Source organism: Hippocampus comes, unplaced genomic scaffold (assembly GCF_001891065.2).
Source record: "Hippocampus comes isolate QL1 unplaced genomic scaffold, H_comes_QL1_v1.1 scaffold10, whole genome shotgun sequence".
Taxonomy (NCBI): Eukaryota; Metazoa; Chordata; class Actinopteri; order Syngnathiformes; family Syngnathidae; genus Hippocampus; species Hippocampus comes.
In genome coordinates, this window is record NW_017805001.1 from 595,008 (window position 1) to 612,194 (window position 17,187).

At 42.1% G+C, this 17,187-nt stretch overlaps 2 protein-coding genes and 1 long non-coding RNA gene across 13 annotated transcripts in view; 2 read left to right on the forward strand and 1 right to left on the reverse strand.

The window, feature by feature from the left end:
• The window catches only part of LOC109532642 (supervillin-like), a 19,536-nt gene extending 17,606 nt beyond the window's left edge, over window positions 1-1,930 (forward strand). For all 9 annotated transcript variants that reach the window (XM_019897654.1, XM_019897644.1, XM_019897599.1 and 6 more), the window contains one exon: window positions 1,661-1,930. In XM_019897654.1, coding sequence (XP_019753213.1) covers window positions 1,661-1,699 — 39 coding nt within the window. In that variant the 3' untranslated portion in view covers window positions 1,700-1,930. The remainder of the gene's footprint in view (window positions 1-1,660) is intronic.
• Window positions 1,931-2,221: 291 nt separating this feature from the next.
• Window positions 2,222-5,742, reverse strand: tmem98 (transmembrane protein 98). The gene is made up of 7 exons (XM_019897682.1): window positions 5,610-5,742; window positions 4,797-4,983; window positions 4,590-4,721; window positions 4,479-4,512; window positions 4,304-4,419; window positions 3,850-3,909; window positions 2,222-3,267 (listed from the first exon to the last, which is right to left on the reverse strand). The coding sequence occupies exons 2-7, from the start codon at window positions 4,925-4,927 to the stop codon at window positions 3,063-3,065; spliced, it is 678 nt and encodes a 225-aa protein (XP_019753241.1). The 5' UTR covers window positions 4,928-4,983; window positions 5,610-5,742; the 3' UTR covers window positions 2,222-3,062.
• A 70-nt stretch (window positions 5,743-5,812) lies between these two features.
• The window catches only part of LOC109532606 (uncharacterized), a 25,992-nt gene continuing 14,617 nt past the window's right edge, over window positions 5,813-17,187 (forward strand). For 2 of the 3 annotated variants that reach the window (XR_002171402.1, XR_002171409.1), the window contains exons 1-2: window positions 6,047-6,157; window positions 10,043-10,133. This is a non-coding gene — a long non-coding RNA (uncharacterized LOC109532606). Of the gene's footprint in view, window positions 5,889-6,046; window positions 6,158-10,042; window positions 10,134-17,187 lie in introns of those variants that run through there. The other variant, XR_002171404.1, reaches the window with a different exon arrangement.

Sequence of the window (17,187 nt, forward strand, 5' to 3'; positions counted from 1 at the left end):
ATGTGCTGCCCAGACTATTATATCTATTCCAAACTCTAGCAATTGACTTACCCAAGGATATGTTCCAGGAGTTGGACAAAGTAATATCGCGATTTATTTGGCAAGGGAAGAGGCCAAGAATTAGATTCAAGACTTTACAACTGGCGAAAAGCAAGGGAGGCCTCTCCCTACCGAATATGATAAATTATTATAGGGCAACCCATGTAAAGATTTTGGTCAATATCTGTAATCCATCCTATAGTGCGAAGTGGAAAGACATCGAATGTCAGGTATCCTGTGATATTCCACTACAAGCAATTATCGGGGACCCTGGTTTAATCGATTGTCTTAAAAGTGTCAACCCTTGGATAAGAACCTCAATTAAGGTGTGGCACGGAATATTAAGGCAAGACAAAGAAAATAGCCCATACTTACTTCTAAGATGGATTGGGTATGACTCAGATTTCTTACCAAACAGAATGGATACAGGATTTAAAAAATGGGTCGGAAAAGGGTTAAGGATATATCGGGACCTCCTCAAGGGGGGTGTGATGCGACAATTCCAAGATCTTAGAACCAATTTCGGATTGAGTAATCAAGATTTCTATAGATTCTTGCAGCTTAGACATTACCTCGATAAAATTTTAAGCGCAGGATGGGTCCAACGAAGTGGTTTCGGCTTAATCAAGATATTCCTATTATCTTATGGGTCAGATCCTGGACGGGGTACTATATCGAAAATTTACAAAGAGTTGCAGGAACTAGAAGGTGGAGATACAACATACATAAAGAACAAGTGGGCTAAGGAGGGTGGCATTACAATTCAACCGGAAGCATGGGAGAGAACAATAGTACAGCAATGGAAGTGTACATCAGCTCTCTCTTGGAGGGAATTTGGGTGGAAGAATGTAGTCAGGTTTTTTAGAGTTCCGGCCCAAGGGACTTCACAAGGAATGAGTACAGCCTGTTGGAGATCCTGCGGTAATAGCAAAGCCTCACATTTTCATGTGTTTTGGGAATGCCCGGTCATCTCCAAATACTGGGAAGAGACAAGGATGATTATGGGTAGGATTATGGGAACAGTGGTCCCACCGACTTTTGAAGCCCTGTACTTGGGACTGGAACCTGACTTTATCATTAACTTTCCCCAGAAATACACATATAACATCTTATTGTTAGCAAGCAAAAAAGCAATCACAAGAAGATGGTTGACAAGAGATCCTCCAACAGTCAAAGACTGGACTAAAGTGGTCGGGGAAATTTTTGAAATGGAGAAACTGACATCTATTCTTCGAGGCGAACGGGAGAAATTTGAGACATTATGGGATACCTGGATAAAATTTACGGAAACCTAAGTGCTTAAACAGATAGTTGAGTTACCCTATTGGCCCCATTCCACTCAAGTTAGTTTATTTTTGTTTATTATTATTTTATTTTATTTCATTATTTTTTTTTACTTGTATGGCACAGTGTTCAGGACATTGTATACGCGGGAGGGCAGTAACTGTGATCCGTTTCACCGGGAAGTCTATGTGATGTATGTACTATTTTGATGCCCGGAACTGATGTGGTTCTGTGTATCTGAACACGTGACCATGTTTTTCTTTTTTTATAACTGGTTAAAAAATTCAATAAAAAGTTTAATAACAAAAACTATCATCCCTCTGTGATTGTTTTTCAGAATACTTTGGAGCTGAAGCGACAGGACTCGAGCTGCTAACAAGTTGACTTGAAGCGAAACCAAAGGACTTGTTTGCCAAATGGACAAATCATACGGTAAAAGAAAAAAAAGTGTAACTCAACTTTATTTATGTACTTTTTCAACAAGGCACAGTACAACAACCATTTTATCTGTACAAATCAGATAGAATATACACGTGACAAACTACTGTATGTGGTGTGAGTGCTTACAAAAGATATCTAATAAACAATAGAAATGACATAAATGGCACATTTTGTTACATTTCATCCTTGATTGTCACAAACGACTTACGCAGCGTTGCCTTTAGCGGGCAGCCATTTGGGGGCCTGGAAAAAGCTACAAACTTTTACCACCGAGACCAATGAGTAAATTAGTGTGGAACAGGTCAGCAACTAAATGGAGTTCCTCCCCGAGATCTAAATGCAGCAAAAATAAGGCACGCAATTCCCATAACAGAGATATTGTCTGAACATAAACAACAGGGAAGACGTGAATTTACTCGAGTACAAATGAATTGTTTAAAAAAAAAAAAAAAAAAAAAAAACAGACCACAGCTCATTGGATTATTTGACTAATCCTCCGCGTGAGAGTGGATTTTATACCATCACTTCGAGAGAAGTCTTTCATGGATTTGGGATTTTGACCAAATTTGTTGAGAAAGTAGACGAAACGATCATTCGTCATCGACTTTTGCTTTGATTTTTTCATCCTCGGCGCCTCCCCCTCATGCTCAAGACAGTGCTGAGGTTTAGATCGAGTACTGCGGAGGCGGCTGTCGCTGAGGGATCAAAAAACATCTGGACTTTAGTCACACTTAAACAGGTTTCGAAGTTTGGTTTTGAGCCAGATTGAGGGTTTCCAGTTCGTGGTTCAGGACAGGGATGGGATTGCAAATTAGGGCTTCACATCATTTGAAGCAATAATTTGAGTTTCATGTCAGGATTTCAAGACTGGATTACGGTTTTAAAACAGGATCAGAGTTTCAAATCAGCATTAGTGTTTTGGTGAGGTGAAGGATTTAAAATATGTTTTTAAGGCAGGATTGGGGTTTGAAAATCAGGATTTCAAGACAGGATCAGGGTTTCAAATTAGGGTTAAGATTTGAAGCAATGATCAGGGTTTCAAGACAGGATCGGGGTTTCAAATCAGGGTTTTAATGCCAGGATTGGGGTTTCAAACTGGGATTGGGTCTTTATTGGGGTTAAGGGTTTAAATTAGGTTTTCAAAATGGGATTTGAAGTCACCGTTGGGGTTTCAAGCAAAGGATTGTGTTTCAAAGTAGCATTTCAAAACAGGGTTGGGATTTCAATCAAGATTGAAGGTTTGAACGAATGTTTGAAGCCTTATGTGCTGGTGCTGCATTCAAAGTTCCAGTGGTGGTCTAGATGGCATGCTCCCTCTGGCCCTCAAACCCGTTGAGGACTCCGCGCTCCGGCTCGGAGGCCAGGGCCGCCTCCCTCAGCACCACCATGTGGTCCTCGGCCGCATGCAGCGATTGGTCGATCCAATCCAGGCTGCCCGACATGTGGCAGGCGTTGCGGGTGACCAGGACCAGGTGGCTGACCGACAGGAGAAGAGCGGTTGCTCTGCGGTGGTGGGAGAAACGTCAAAAAAGGCAGGCGGCTTGTATTTCATTCAAAGGTACAATACAAGAGTGTGACAGTCTCGTTTCTTTATTGTCACACTTTCAATTCTTTTTACACTCCAAACGGAGACTTTTCCCACATTTAAATTACAAGATGCAAATTGCACGGGGTGCTGGTTTCGCAACGGATTCAAACCATTCAACTTTAAAAATGTACAGCTTAATCAGGACTCCCGAGCTCAATTTTTCACATTCCAATAATTCTCAACTTTTCAGAATTCCACATTTCACACGGAAATTCCTTTAGAACCTTTAATTCTAACCATTCCGACGGCAAACTGCATTGTGTTGAATATATTACATTGTCGCTAATGCTAGTTGACAGCCTTGTCGTTGTCGTCGGCCATGTCTTTTGTTGTCTTTAGTAGAGGATTGGGATCTGACTGCTGACTGACAAGTTATTCTCTCAATTTCCTGCACTGTGTTTATCATCGCACTCCTCTTTGTTAGTCAGTGGTACACTTCAGTGGTGATGTGACAAAACAACAGTAAAGTTTTTTTAATTGATTATTTATTTTCTTACCTGGCATCCAGCAGGATTGGATCCAAAGGCGGGTACATGGATCGTACCACGTCGTCCACCCTATTAAATATAAAAAATAAAAAATTTGTTGGCATGTTAGCCACTTGGCTAAGAGGTCAGCAAACTCAACTCAACTTTATGTATAGAGCACTTAAAAAAAAAACAATCACAGCTGCATACAAATTGATGTACATAAAGTCAAAATCAGACATATTAAAACAGGAAACAGTAAAACACTAAAACAATGCAGAGTCTCATGCCAAGTCGAAAGGCAAAGAATAAAAATGTGACATGACCTCTAAAATGTACATAGAGCCAGTGAGGGGAGGCCAAAAGTAGATGTGCTCAATTAAGAGGCGAGCAGCAGCATTTTGGACCAACTGGAGATGCTTGATGGAGGACCGGCTGACTCCAAAATAAAGTGCGGTACAGTAATCCAGTCGAGAGACATCACCTGGGGCTGATGCGCTTTGCCACAGTGATGATGTCGCTCAGGCTGGCCGGCGCTTTGACTTTGGCCCCGGAGCCCATCGTCAGGGCAACCAGTTTCTCTGTCAGCGTGTGACAGATCTACAAAGAAAAACAGCGTTAGTGTCCATCAGTAACAACAGAAAGTTGTCTTTCATTACCTTCAGGATAGCGATGCAGTGAGAGACCAATCCGCTGTAAAAAGAAAAGACATAATTTGATCCGTCCAAGGTGTACACCACCTTGGATGGACGCTGATGCTGAAAACATACGAGGCATCCTCGATCCAGTCCTCGTTCTCCAGGATGGCCTCAATATGCGGGTTGGTGATGACCACGTCGTCCAGTTCCAGCTCAGACAACTCGCTCTGCGTCTCCATGGCGCCAATCAGGTCCACTGTAGGTCTGACGGAGCGGGAAGTGTGTGTCACTCATTTGTTTGAATATCAGGTTTACCGAATGATTGGTCCAGATGCCCACTTGGAATCAAAGTGGTGAAGCAAGTGGTGCGGGTGGCAGTAACGATGACGGCAAACCACCACCAGGGCGGCCAAGGATGCCAGGAAGATGGTGGCCAGCACCCCAATGGCCACAATCACTACTGTCTCCATGGCGACGACCCGGATAGCGACTGGTTCGAGGGTCGAGTTTAGGGACGGTAGTTCATCTGGGGAGAATGCATCGTTAAAAAAAAAAAAAATTAGATATTATTAAATATATATTATCACTTGTCCTCTTTACCACTGTCAACGACTTTGTTGCAAAATCGTGTTTTTTCTATACACAATATTAACGTTTCTTTTTCACCGTAATTATGCAAGCCATCCCTTGGCGCCACACTCTACTGAGGAATGCTGTAATTCTTTAATCTGATTATTTTTGGATTAAGTGGCCCGTGTCATACGGAGCTTTTCTCTGAACAAAACTCAACATTATGTTCTCGGCAAAAGGCACACATTTTATAAAATTGAAAAGTCACAAATTCAACACCTGTACATTATTTCACAGCACTTATTCACACAGGAAGGCTAATAAATAATGGCAGTAATTGACGACAATAGACAGCAAAGTCCATTATAAAACTCGGATGATTAAATTAAAAACAAAACGTTTTTTCTTCTTCTATGGAGGCTATTTTTGCTCTCAAATGCATTGCTCCAATAGGGTGTGTGCATTCAAATACAATGGAAGAGACAAAGACAGTGAATAAACACTGCAAACAAAACTGTCAAAAACTATAAACGCTGAACTTGTTTTCCGCAAAAAAAATCTACAAACAGAAATATGACTTACCTTACATTTCACCACCCAAAACTAACACAAACAAACAAAAAAAAGTTTACACCTCCTCGTTCAGCAGCAGGACGAAGGCGGAGCGGAGACGTCGCAGACATCTCCAGACAACCAGGACACGTGAACGCGCCTCAGGAGAATCAGCCAATGAATGAAAACTTTTTGGTACGCGCGCGCCCGCTCAGTCACCTTTTTGGAGGGGTCGTGTGCAGACTCAACGTTAGATGGCGCGCGGCGACTGCTTTACCCAACAAGCATAGTACCGTAACCAAAGTTTCTGTAAGTACGTGTTCGTTATACTTTGAATACATTCATGTATATATACACATTTAATATATGAATTACATATCATGCGTGGTATTACATTTAAAACATTTATCCTTTTTGTCGAAGAAATATACTTCCGGTTTGGCATCGAAGTATGTGGTGACGTCACACGCCATCTGAAGTGCCCGTATCGTGTCACACATGCAAGTCTGAAGTCATTTTGTCATGCCTGCTTGGATGCATCCAAAATCCGGTTTACCTGTGAAGAAGACCAACAAAAAGTAAAGTAATGCCGATTTATCAAAGCTGAACGCATGTGTAATGCCTCTAAAATAATGTTTGTCTAGTTGTCAATCACACAGACTTACATTTGTTCCCCCCTCTCTCACTCCAAAACGTGACTGGAGAAGTATTTCTTTTTATTGTTGTTGCTTTTCATTACAACGGACAAAAGCGGTTTTTCAATCACTTTTCAAATGTAGTTTTTAGTCCAGAATGTCATTCATTCATTTTTAAACAGTGTTACATTTACAATTTTTGACTTCTTGCATGACCTTTATTCATTGTCAAACTGTATTTAGTCCATGTATTGCTGTATGGCTGCAGAGCTGTCAGGAAGCACATCTGTAAAGGGACCCTCTTTCCCTTCTCTCTTTAACTTTTTAAACACTGCACTTGTACACCAATCATCTAGTTAATGACCCGCGCCCAATGTGACTTTGCCACATTGCCAGCATAGAGATAATTCCACTGTCTTTTCATAAAGTCTGGTGCCTCAGCGGCTGGTTGGAGCGTGGTTAGTGCAGGTGTGTTTTTTTTTTCTATGATTCCCACAGTAATGTACATCATTTCCTCTCGGGCCCTTCGCTAGCAGGTGAAGAGTTTCTCAATAGGCACTCGACAGCTTATCAAACGTCAGCACTGGCTTCAGAAGACATTGCGACAGAGATGGACAGGGAGAGGACATCAAGATATAATTGAAGTATTTGCTGGGCCAAGTGCTGCCTCGGCGGGTGTCAGTCCAACATCAAAGGACGTCTGGGCTTTTGGTGATACAAAGAACGTTTCAAAGTAAGGTTTTGAGCCAGGGTTAGAGTTTCACATTGGTCGTAACATGCTGTAATATGCATCCCGGGCCACTAGTTGGTGGTGTCACTTTAGCTGGAATATGTAGTTAATGCTGCTGGGAATTCTTTTGTATGTTGGGGTGGAGACGACGATGATGACGATGATGATCACGATGGTGGTGAAGATGTCGGGTGGGAGGGGGTTTGCAGAATGGTGCAACGTCCTTGAGAAGCAATGAGACTCCAACGGGCACTTGCCCAAGTATTTCTGCCGCTTCTTTATTCCCGTTGGCATCTTTTGAAGGGAATTAGATCCTCTTCGAGCCCTTCATCTTCTTCTTCTTGCCGGGAAAGGCGGAAGACAAAACTGGTCTTTTGTCACTTTCCTTGGAGATTAAGGGATGTTGTCGTGTGCTTGTAATACAATTGGTCTTCTTCATCCCGTCACAGTCATCTCTTTGCACACATTTCCTGCTCCGTATGTTTTCATCTTCCAAATGGAAGCCTTTCTATGAGGGCGGCACAACTGGTCGAGATGCCAGGGTGGTTAGGGTTTTAAATGAGGCTTTTGAGAACAACATTTTGCTTTTAAATGAGCTTTAAATTCAAGAATAGGTTTTTAAAGTAGGGTTTACAAGCCCAGGTTAGATTTTAGACTGTGTCTCGCTCAGCTTCCGAATGGAAGAATTAGAATTTCAAGCGGCGGTCGAGGTTTCAGATCAAAGGTTCAAACCAAAATGAGGGTTTTGAAATCAGAGTTCAAAAGATTATTAGACTTTTGAATTAGAGCATCAGGCCGAGTTTATGGTTTCAAATTATGGTGTCACGGTGATATTTTGCTTTGAAATTTGTGCTTTAAAGCCATGTTTAGGTTTTCTCATTTGGGTTCCAAGATGAGGTTGGTGGTTAAAATTTATGGTTCAAGACAGTCTTTTGCTTTTTGAGTAGGGTTTTTAAGACAGGTTCAGCGTTTCAAGCCAAAGCTCCAAGTAAACGTTAGGCTTTCAAGTGGAAGTTGAAATTCAAGGTTAGGTTTTTAAATTTGAGATGACAAACCCAGTTTATGGTTGGAAATGAGAGTTTCAATACGGTGTTAAAGTTACTCAAGCAAAGGTTTTGAGCAAGTGTGAAGGGGCTTCAAAACGGTTTCACATTAGTTTCAGGAATAGGTTTCGGTTTTTAAATCGGGTTCACCAGACAATCTTAGGGGTTGATTTTTTAAGTCATATTTTTCTAATAACACCCTTTTCCACTCCACACGTCGATTGAAGGGAGTGCAAATAGGATTAGCGGCCTCCCTCTCTGGCCTCCCTCTCTTTCTTATCACCGCATTGCTCGCTTTGCCTCTCCTTGGTTTCTCACCCTAATCTCTGAGCGCGCGTGCGTGATATCGACGGATCTGAGACCCGTGCGGAAAGTCGCAGCACTCGCTTTTCTCACACTGCTTGTCCAATCACGGCCAAATTACCCAAGTTCATCTCCTGGTCGTGTGCTTCAAATGTAAATTTTCATTTCCACAGCAAGTGGAAACGAGAAGTGTGGAGTCACCGTAACGGCCATCAATCATAGCGCGGTCACAGCTTCAGATTTGATTTGCATTCATTGGGCAACAGCATCCCAACATGTGAGACGACAGTTTCTCCCCCGCTTCCTTCTCACATTGTGTAAAATCCCTGCAGAGAAACACTGTAAATGATCAACTCATCGCTTGTGAATATGCAGCTCATAAAACGACACAGAGGATGACGATGAATCAACGTATATCTGCGGAAATCACCGGACACGAGCAAAGAACGTCGCAACGGGTCAGGCTGGCTAATTGACACTTGCCGCGAATTAGCGTTGAAATGCTAATTATAGCAGAAAAACCATGACTCGACAGAATCCTGAGGAGGACATTCACTTAATGGCCAGAACTATCGCCACCCCTCCTACTCCCTCGCAGTGGATTTCATGTTGTCGCCTCCAATTCGGCGCGCACCGGGGAAAAGCCTCTGTATTTTCCTGAGCCGCTCGCCCACTGCCGCTGTGGAGTGGTGAAGAGTTCAAACAAAACGGCGTTGCACTCGGGGCTGAGTGACACCCACGCTTTGTTCTCCGCAAACGGTGAGCACGTCTGCCGACGACATCATCATGGAGCCTTACTGTAGTCATGCTTCGGCGATTCAGTGAGGACTCTCCCGCTAATGGAAACATAGCAAAGCTAAGACAGCTCTAATAACTCATTTGGGAGAGACTGTCAGAGGACAAATCTATACTTGTGTGATGTCAAATGGAATATTGAGATCCAAGACTGGCTCAAGTGACACGATTAGTGTCCTGACTTGTTTCTTTTGTCACCCATTTGGCCTGATTTGCGGCTACGTGGCGTAAGGAGAAAATCAATTGGGGCTCTCCCCCCCAAACAAAATCAGGCTTCCATCAAATACCTCAGTCGATACAGTAGAAAATGCACCTGATAAATGTACCTATTTAAAAGAAGAATCAATCCATACGTTTGTGAAAACAATCTTAAAAGTTTTCCCACAAAACCTTTAAGACTTTAATCGAAGGTTTTTGCGAAAATAGACAGTGAAATGCTAACTAATGCTATGGCTACAAACGGCAATGGAAAAACAAACTCCAGTCGAGATCTACTTTTGTGAGAGAGCCAGTTCAGCCATAACAAAGTGATTCTTTTTATTTTGTTTTCTCGGACGGACGAGAGAAAAGGCCTTAAAAATTGACGGGCTACGCCGTTCATGTTTTATATTGCTCAGGCAAAAAGAAAAAAAGATGATTAATCAAGCTAGCAGACTTTCTTAAGATGAAGTTGATGCACCGCTCTGTGTTCGACCGATAAATCTTTTAATCTGACTAATATCAAAACGTCACCAGCCATGAACCTCACGCACGTCACTGATGCGACCTACACCTGAGTATGTTTCTGTTCTCGCTACTATCTCCGTCCATGATGTTTGTTTTTAGTTTTGTCTGCTTGCTGGCATGGAGCCTGCAAAGTTGCAGCACTTGACATGACCATCCTCACCCTCCTTGTGCGCTTTTGTTTATTAAAGGCAGACCTCAACTCTTCTTCCTCTTCTTCTTCCTCCTCCTCAGAGCAAAGTCAGATGTGATTTCCATGGCAGCTTTTTCCTCGAAGCCGTATGTGACCATTGGAGCATGAGAGCGTGAGAGCGCGGCGGCTCAGGTGCGTACATAAGCTTTTCTTTTTTTTTTTTTGTACTCCCCGCCCCCTGTGTATCTGTGCACCCATGACTGCATTGTTGTTGGCTAAGCGTCCCCGGCGAGGACGACACTTCCTACGGGACGCTTAGCTGAGTGCCAGCTGAGCCCAAACCCTCCGGGGAGGCGCACAGCGTCTCCCAGGGCTCATCAGCCGCGCTGACTTCCCAGGAGGCCGCTCAACACCCGAGTTATGGCTAAACGCATTTGAACTCGCTCGCTCAAAGAAACGGCAGCACCGAGGGAGCCACAAACAAACAAAATGTTTGAATGTTTTTATCGTCATTCATGAAATCGAGATAGACTTGAATAGACCATTATTGGACTACAGTTTTTACATTTAAACTATTTAAAGGAAAAAAATATGAATAATCTAATTTGATTGACCGAATTAAACATTTTTTGGGGGAGGGGCAAGATGCTAAAATCTGCCATACAGATCATCAAAAATACACTCTCCCACCCCGATTTTATTGGAAACATAAAAACCTTGCAAAAATGGCAAAAGTTGAGTCAGAAGTTTTCACTGGCTCAGTTGTAAAAATAAAGAAATATATTTTGATGACGATATGTTGAGGCCCAAATGCAATTATTTGGGGTGGGGATATGACATAATTCTCGGCCGATTACAGAAAAGAAGAGGGGGAAATCCTTTTTACCCCCCCCCCCCCCCCTCCGCCCCAAAAAATATTGACATTATTTGCAATGTTTTTTTTCTTTAGGGGAGAAAAAAAAAAGAGTTTTTCCCATTTAGATTACTAATTTCCAGTATTAACTGCAAGTAACTTTGGACAGTTCTCCGGCAGGTAATAACTTCTTCAAAAATGTTGTTTTTGAGAAAAGTAGGAAAAGAGCTAATTGGGCTCAAACTGGAGCCAAAACAGCCTCCAGCAGATCTCTGCGACTTTTTATTTATCCTGCTACTGCGTTTGGCCTGGAGCCAATGCTGGACAACACACAAGTGCACACACAAAAAAGACTTGTCACACGTGCCTTTATTTGACGAGCCATTCGTGTGCTCTCTCTCTCACACACACACACACACGCACACACACACACACACACACACAAACACCACACTCGCTCGCTCAAAGAAACGGCAGCACCGAGGGAGCCACAAACAAACAAAATGTTTGAATGTTTTTATCGTCATTCATGAAATCGAGATAGACTTGAATAGACCATTATTGGACTACAGTTTTTACATTTAAACTATTTAAAGGAAAAAAATATGAATAATCTAATTTGATTGACCGAATTAAACATTTTTTGGGGGAGGGGCAAGATGCTAAAATCTGCCATACAGATCATCAAAAATACACTCTCCCACCCCGATTTTATTGGAAACATAAAAACCTTGCAAAAATGGCAAAAGTTGAGTCAGAAGTTTTCACTGGCTCAGTTGTAAAAATAAAGAAATATATTTTGATGACGATATGTTGAGGCCCAAATGCAATTATTTGGGGTGGGGATATGACATAATTCTCGGCCGATTACAGAAAAGAAGAGGGGGAAATCCTTTTTACCCCCCCCCTCCGCCCCAAAAAATATTGACATTATTTGCAATGTTTTTTTTCTTTAGGGGAGAAAAAAAAAAGAGTTTTTCCCATTTAGATTACTAATTTCCAGTATTAACTGCAAGTAACTTTGGACAGTTCTCCGGCAGGTAATAACTTCTTCAAAAATGTTGTTTTTGAGAAAAGTAGGAAAAGAGCTAATTGGGCTCAAACTGGAGCCAAAACAGCCTCCAGCAGATCTCTGCGACTTTTTATTTATCCTGCTACTGCGTTTGGCCTGAGAAAAGAAGTACAACTTTGTCACAACTAAAAAAAAAAAAAAGAGCCAATCTGGCAGCTACAATAAGCATTTGCGTGTGTTTTTGTGTGTGTGTGTGGATGTTTGTGTGAGGTTCACCAGTGTGTGGTTAATATCTGCCTCATGCTGGGTGTTGCATCTCTCACCCTCCACACACACACACACACACACACACACACACACACACACGACTTCCATGGCTAATAAACTCATATCTCTTGCTCTCACCCACACACGGTTTTAAATATTATATTACGATACTCAAGAAATATGGCTGTATTTGCCAACGGGAGCGGCACCAGTCAAAAGATTAGGAACATATGCGCATACTAATATTGCCAATACACCAGCCATGACAAACCAACAAAATATCTAAACGTGTGGAGTAAAATACTGAAAAATACACTATCAAAAATGTATAGAACGATTAAAGTTATAATCAAATAAATAATACAGAATGTATGAAAAATGAACACATTATGCATGGGGAAAAACTATTAGAAAATGATACTTGGTACTTGACAAAAAAAATCCAGTGGATGAAAAATATTTGCGCAAAATACTAGACATGGAAATGGCGAGGAGGAAGCACACTTTGGGTATCGTAGTTCGTACCCTCGTCCTGGCGCCCAGCTTGTCGTTGGCAACGGCACAATGGCGGCGGCTGTTAGCAGTGAGCTAAATGTCAAATGGTTTGTCAAACACTTGTTGTTCTTACCGATCACCCACTGTGCGACGCGCTTGAAGGTCAGCGTTTTTTTTTTTCTCAAGCATTGATGCCGGAATGTTCCACATGATCCCGCTGTGACTTCACCGTGGATCAATTTTACAGTCAAAACCAAAAGGTCAAACGGGGGAGGGGGGGGGGGGGTCGATCGTTTTGGTCGATCGTTTTGGGAGTGAACCAGAACTTCATGTGGACAACAGTACTTGGACACCTTTGACCTTCACACCCCTTCTTGTATTTTATCAGCCTGTCAGTGCGAGCAGATGCTCATTTTTCTCTCGTTGATTTGGCGTGTCACACTGATTTATCTGGCCGCTCCTTCGCCCGCCGGCTCATTACCGTATCGCCACCTTGTTATTAAAAAGGACCCCTCGCCCTCATCGCTGCAACCTTTCTCTGTTTGAGATCTCCAGCGAGGAGACGTGATGGCTGATCAAATTCCTCATCATTGTGCTCTCACATTTCAGTTGATCACTTTCACACGATCACTAAGATTAGTCGCCGGTCAATCACACGGCGTTATTTTTTCTTTCTTACTCTCTTAAGTCCTGTTTTGTCAAACCCATTTTCGGAAACCATATAAAGAAGTCAAGAATAACAGTTTATTCAACTGTTGTTTAAGTCACTGTTATGAGGGGTTTGGCAACAAGAAAATGCTTATATCTCTCTTACTTATTATGTATGAGAAGATGAATTTTGGTAGAAATTTTAGCAAGCATCATGTAAGTTGAAATGTTTGATTTGGTTTCACGGGCCACATAAAATGATGTGGCGGGCCAGATCTGGCCCCCGGGCCTTGAGTTTGACACCTGTGACTTCGGGGTTAAGATTGTTGAGTCTCTCCAATGAAAATGCCATAAAATGAATACCGTGCCAAACTGAAATGAGCCGCGCTGCTAAGATGAAACGGGGTTTTTGTATCCTCACATTATCCAGCATATTTGAATGCTGTTCTTGAACTTTAACTGTCTTTCACTCACTTTTTCGTCATCTTCCAAAGTGCGTCAGAGAAGAAGCGGTCTGTTGAAGTTTCATTACAGCGGTGGGGAAGCGGAACGGTAGCTTTAATAACATTTTATCAGACCGCTCTCATGTACCAGGCCATAAAGCGGAGTGAGCGATGGGCCCCGCGCCGAAGTATCGACTCGATGCGGCCAGATAGCCTTGCTGCCGTTTAGCTTCAAGCATAGTGTGAGACTTTTTATTTTGGTGGGATTTAAAGAAGACAAAGGCAGCGCTCATATCAGCGGTTACCTTTTTTTTTTTTTCTCTTAGTCATCCCCAGCTGCTCCCGCCAGTTGCCAGGGAACCGATACAGACAGAACGCTGCCTCTTATCTTGTCATGCGTCTAATTTCCTGCCGACTGCCTCTCCCTTGTGGCTCCTGTTCCCGTGACGATGGAGATGAAAGGCGCCTGGGGGGGTGTGGGTATTTTGGTGGGAGTGGGGGATGCCGCCACTAAGACAACAGGGCCGAGGATGGAGAGGCTTGTAATGACTGTACAAACAAATGCGCCCTACGGACCCCCCGTTGCTGGGGACGACCTTCCCTGTTCTGAACAAGCACGCTTCCTTTACGTCAAGCAATCTTTTTCAGAAACTGATCAGATTGGTCTCTTTTAGGACTGCTAACACACTCTGTTTTATTGTATTGGTCGTTGAGCAAATGGAGGCAAAATATTGAAAAATGTAATAGCCCCGCATTCAATTTACAACACTCGTTTTCGAGAAATATTCCCATCAAACTGAGCGATATTGAATGGCCACCCACCGAAAGTCATGATATTTTATAACAGTATTCTTGGTGTTTGTCTTAAATAACACTAGCTGCTTTTTACTGAAAGGATACAACGCTTTATTAAAAAAAAAAAAAAAGTCAGACAGCTGCAAAGCTAGCACACAGTTTCATGAGGTAAACCAGCAATCAATACAAAACAATATTAAATCTTTAGTTTCTTGAAAAGAAGACTCACTATTGATAGTGCACGGTCATAAAAAGAGATGTACTGTCTTATATAGATTTTTTTGTTTTGTTTTGTTCAAGCTAATTTTGTTTCACTTGTCTGTCTGGTTCATTTCCCAAAAAGAACACAACATATGAATGTTGCTTATTTACACTCTTGGTACCCATAAAGCTACTTTAGCTAACATTAGCATAAAACATAATTTCATGTATTATTAGAACAAGGACTGAGTCTTTTACTCTGTACAACAAATATTCCGTGTCTTCAGTTAATGTGTCCATACAATGGGGAAATGTGTTACTTAATATTAATACTTTGAATTAAGCTTCTAATAAAGCTAGCTAGCTAAACAATACAGCACGATATAGGAGTGATTTAAAAAAAATATATACGTATGTATGCCTGTATTATTCTTAGGTCATAAGTGATTAACCACTTTCCGATTTAGCTGAAACTCCCTGAGGCGAGTCTTAACTTTAGCATGCTAGCATGGCCATTTTGATTAAGGCTTACAGATATAAGATTAATTCTTACTCAGTTGTGACACATTATCATGGGATATGATGAAAACCTGCAATAGGAATGTTCTAACACCTGTTACATCCCATCTGAGCGTCTTTCGATGGTGAACTGGTGATTAAAAAGCTCCTGTGCGCAGTTTCGCTTCGATTAATCATCAGGCTGTTAACATGTAGCACTAGCCTCCTCTTGCAATCAGCTTTACAAGCTAGTTCTACTTCACTATGTGCACCTCACGCCTTTCGTCCTGATTGCGAAGAGCGCAAATCTCGGCCTTTTGCAAATTTACATCGCATAGCAAGAGGCGCGGAAGACTTTAAAGTGGCCTAATCGGTCTTGTGTGTCGGTGCTGAAGATGGACGGTCTTGCTGTCCACGCTCTCGCCTGATTAAGATCTGCGACACCAGCAATCCAATTAGTCTTATTCCCTCTAAAGCGGCCAACTGTGATTACATGTTAACGATCAATGGTCTTTTGCTGCAATGCTTCCTTCTGTTAAAAAAAAAAAGTCATAGAAGTGTTTTCTGACAGCAGGCTAATGTATCCCCTGCTATCTTCTCAATGCATATTCCTCTATTTATGTCAAGTGCGTCCCATATCCGTGTTTGTTATTTCAAAACAAGGTAGTCGAACGCCGACGAGTAATCACCTATTTTTATGCGAATAACAATGCACTGTTGCTGGAAATGTTGAATTGTTGCCACTTTTTTTCCAGTGTTGGTTTTGAAGTGGGGTAGAGGTGGAATCAAAGAAAAAGTAAAATTTGGTGTCCACAGATTTGCTAAAATGACCCGTGGTGCATTGGACTTGGCTGTCATTTTAGTCAAATGCTTTTGACCTTATCGTTGGATCTGAAAATCAAATAGTTCCCTGATACTCTATGCCGATACTGTCTATGCATAGTAAACCATTACTTTAATCCTAGTTTAAGAGACACAGGTTATTTAATCCATTTAACTTTACTCGCGCCTTTAATTGCGAGATGTCAATACTACTTCCATGTGCACTGATCTTCATCTGTGTGTTCCTTGGATTACATGGAAATGACCCTAGTTGCTCTCCTAGTGGCCTCCCATGTAATGGAACATTCCAGACACTCGCCACCTTCTCTTCTTCTGGAAAGTTCCGTTCACGTGTCAAGTGCTATCATGTCCCCCAGATAACAATGACACATGCTAATCATCTGTCAATGACTTTTTGGCACCTCCACCGGGGTCATGTCAGAACTTCCCATGTAACGGTCCCCCCTCCCCTGATTCATTCACACCTTCTGTCTGCATCCATTTCCTCCATTTGTGCACATACACTCAGACACACTCCCCTGTCGTGATTGCGTAATTTCACAGAGCGGGGAAAAAAGGAATCCCACTGTTGTGTTGAAGTTTTGACTCTTCCCTACTATACTAATTTTGTCACTCTCCATCTTTTGCGAGCACGTGTGTACAGGTCAAAATCCTGAATATGATGTTTCAGAGCTCACTCAATTTTACCTGCTGGAAAATTTGAAAAGCATTAACCCCAACACCATTTTTCACCAATTGGGACAAAATTTGGTGGCTGTCTCTATCGTAGTGGGATACACAAAAAAAAAAAATGTCAGGAACCCTACTCAAAAATGCAACAGAAAACCTTCATCATCATTCGTAATTTGTGGTCAAAGCAACCATTTTGGTTGAATTCCCCCAATCAAGTCCTCTGGAAAGTTAGAAAAATTAGCCTCCAACCCCAGTTCCACTGAACGACACTGAATTGGGCAGACAGACATATTTATGATGTGACTGCACAAAAATGTCCGCCAGGAATGGAGCAGAAAATTGGTTATTTTGCCTTCAAGCAAACATTTTGAAACAAATTCCACTGCTTGTTTTGTTAGTTTTCAGAGCAATGCAAGAAATGCGTCAGACGACCAAACGGATTTTTGTGTGTATGTCTCAGGACACACGTCCCAAACCAGGCCAAAGGTATCTCGCGTGCTGACGCCCGGCATCTCTTGG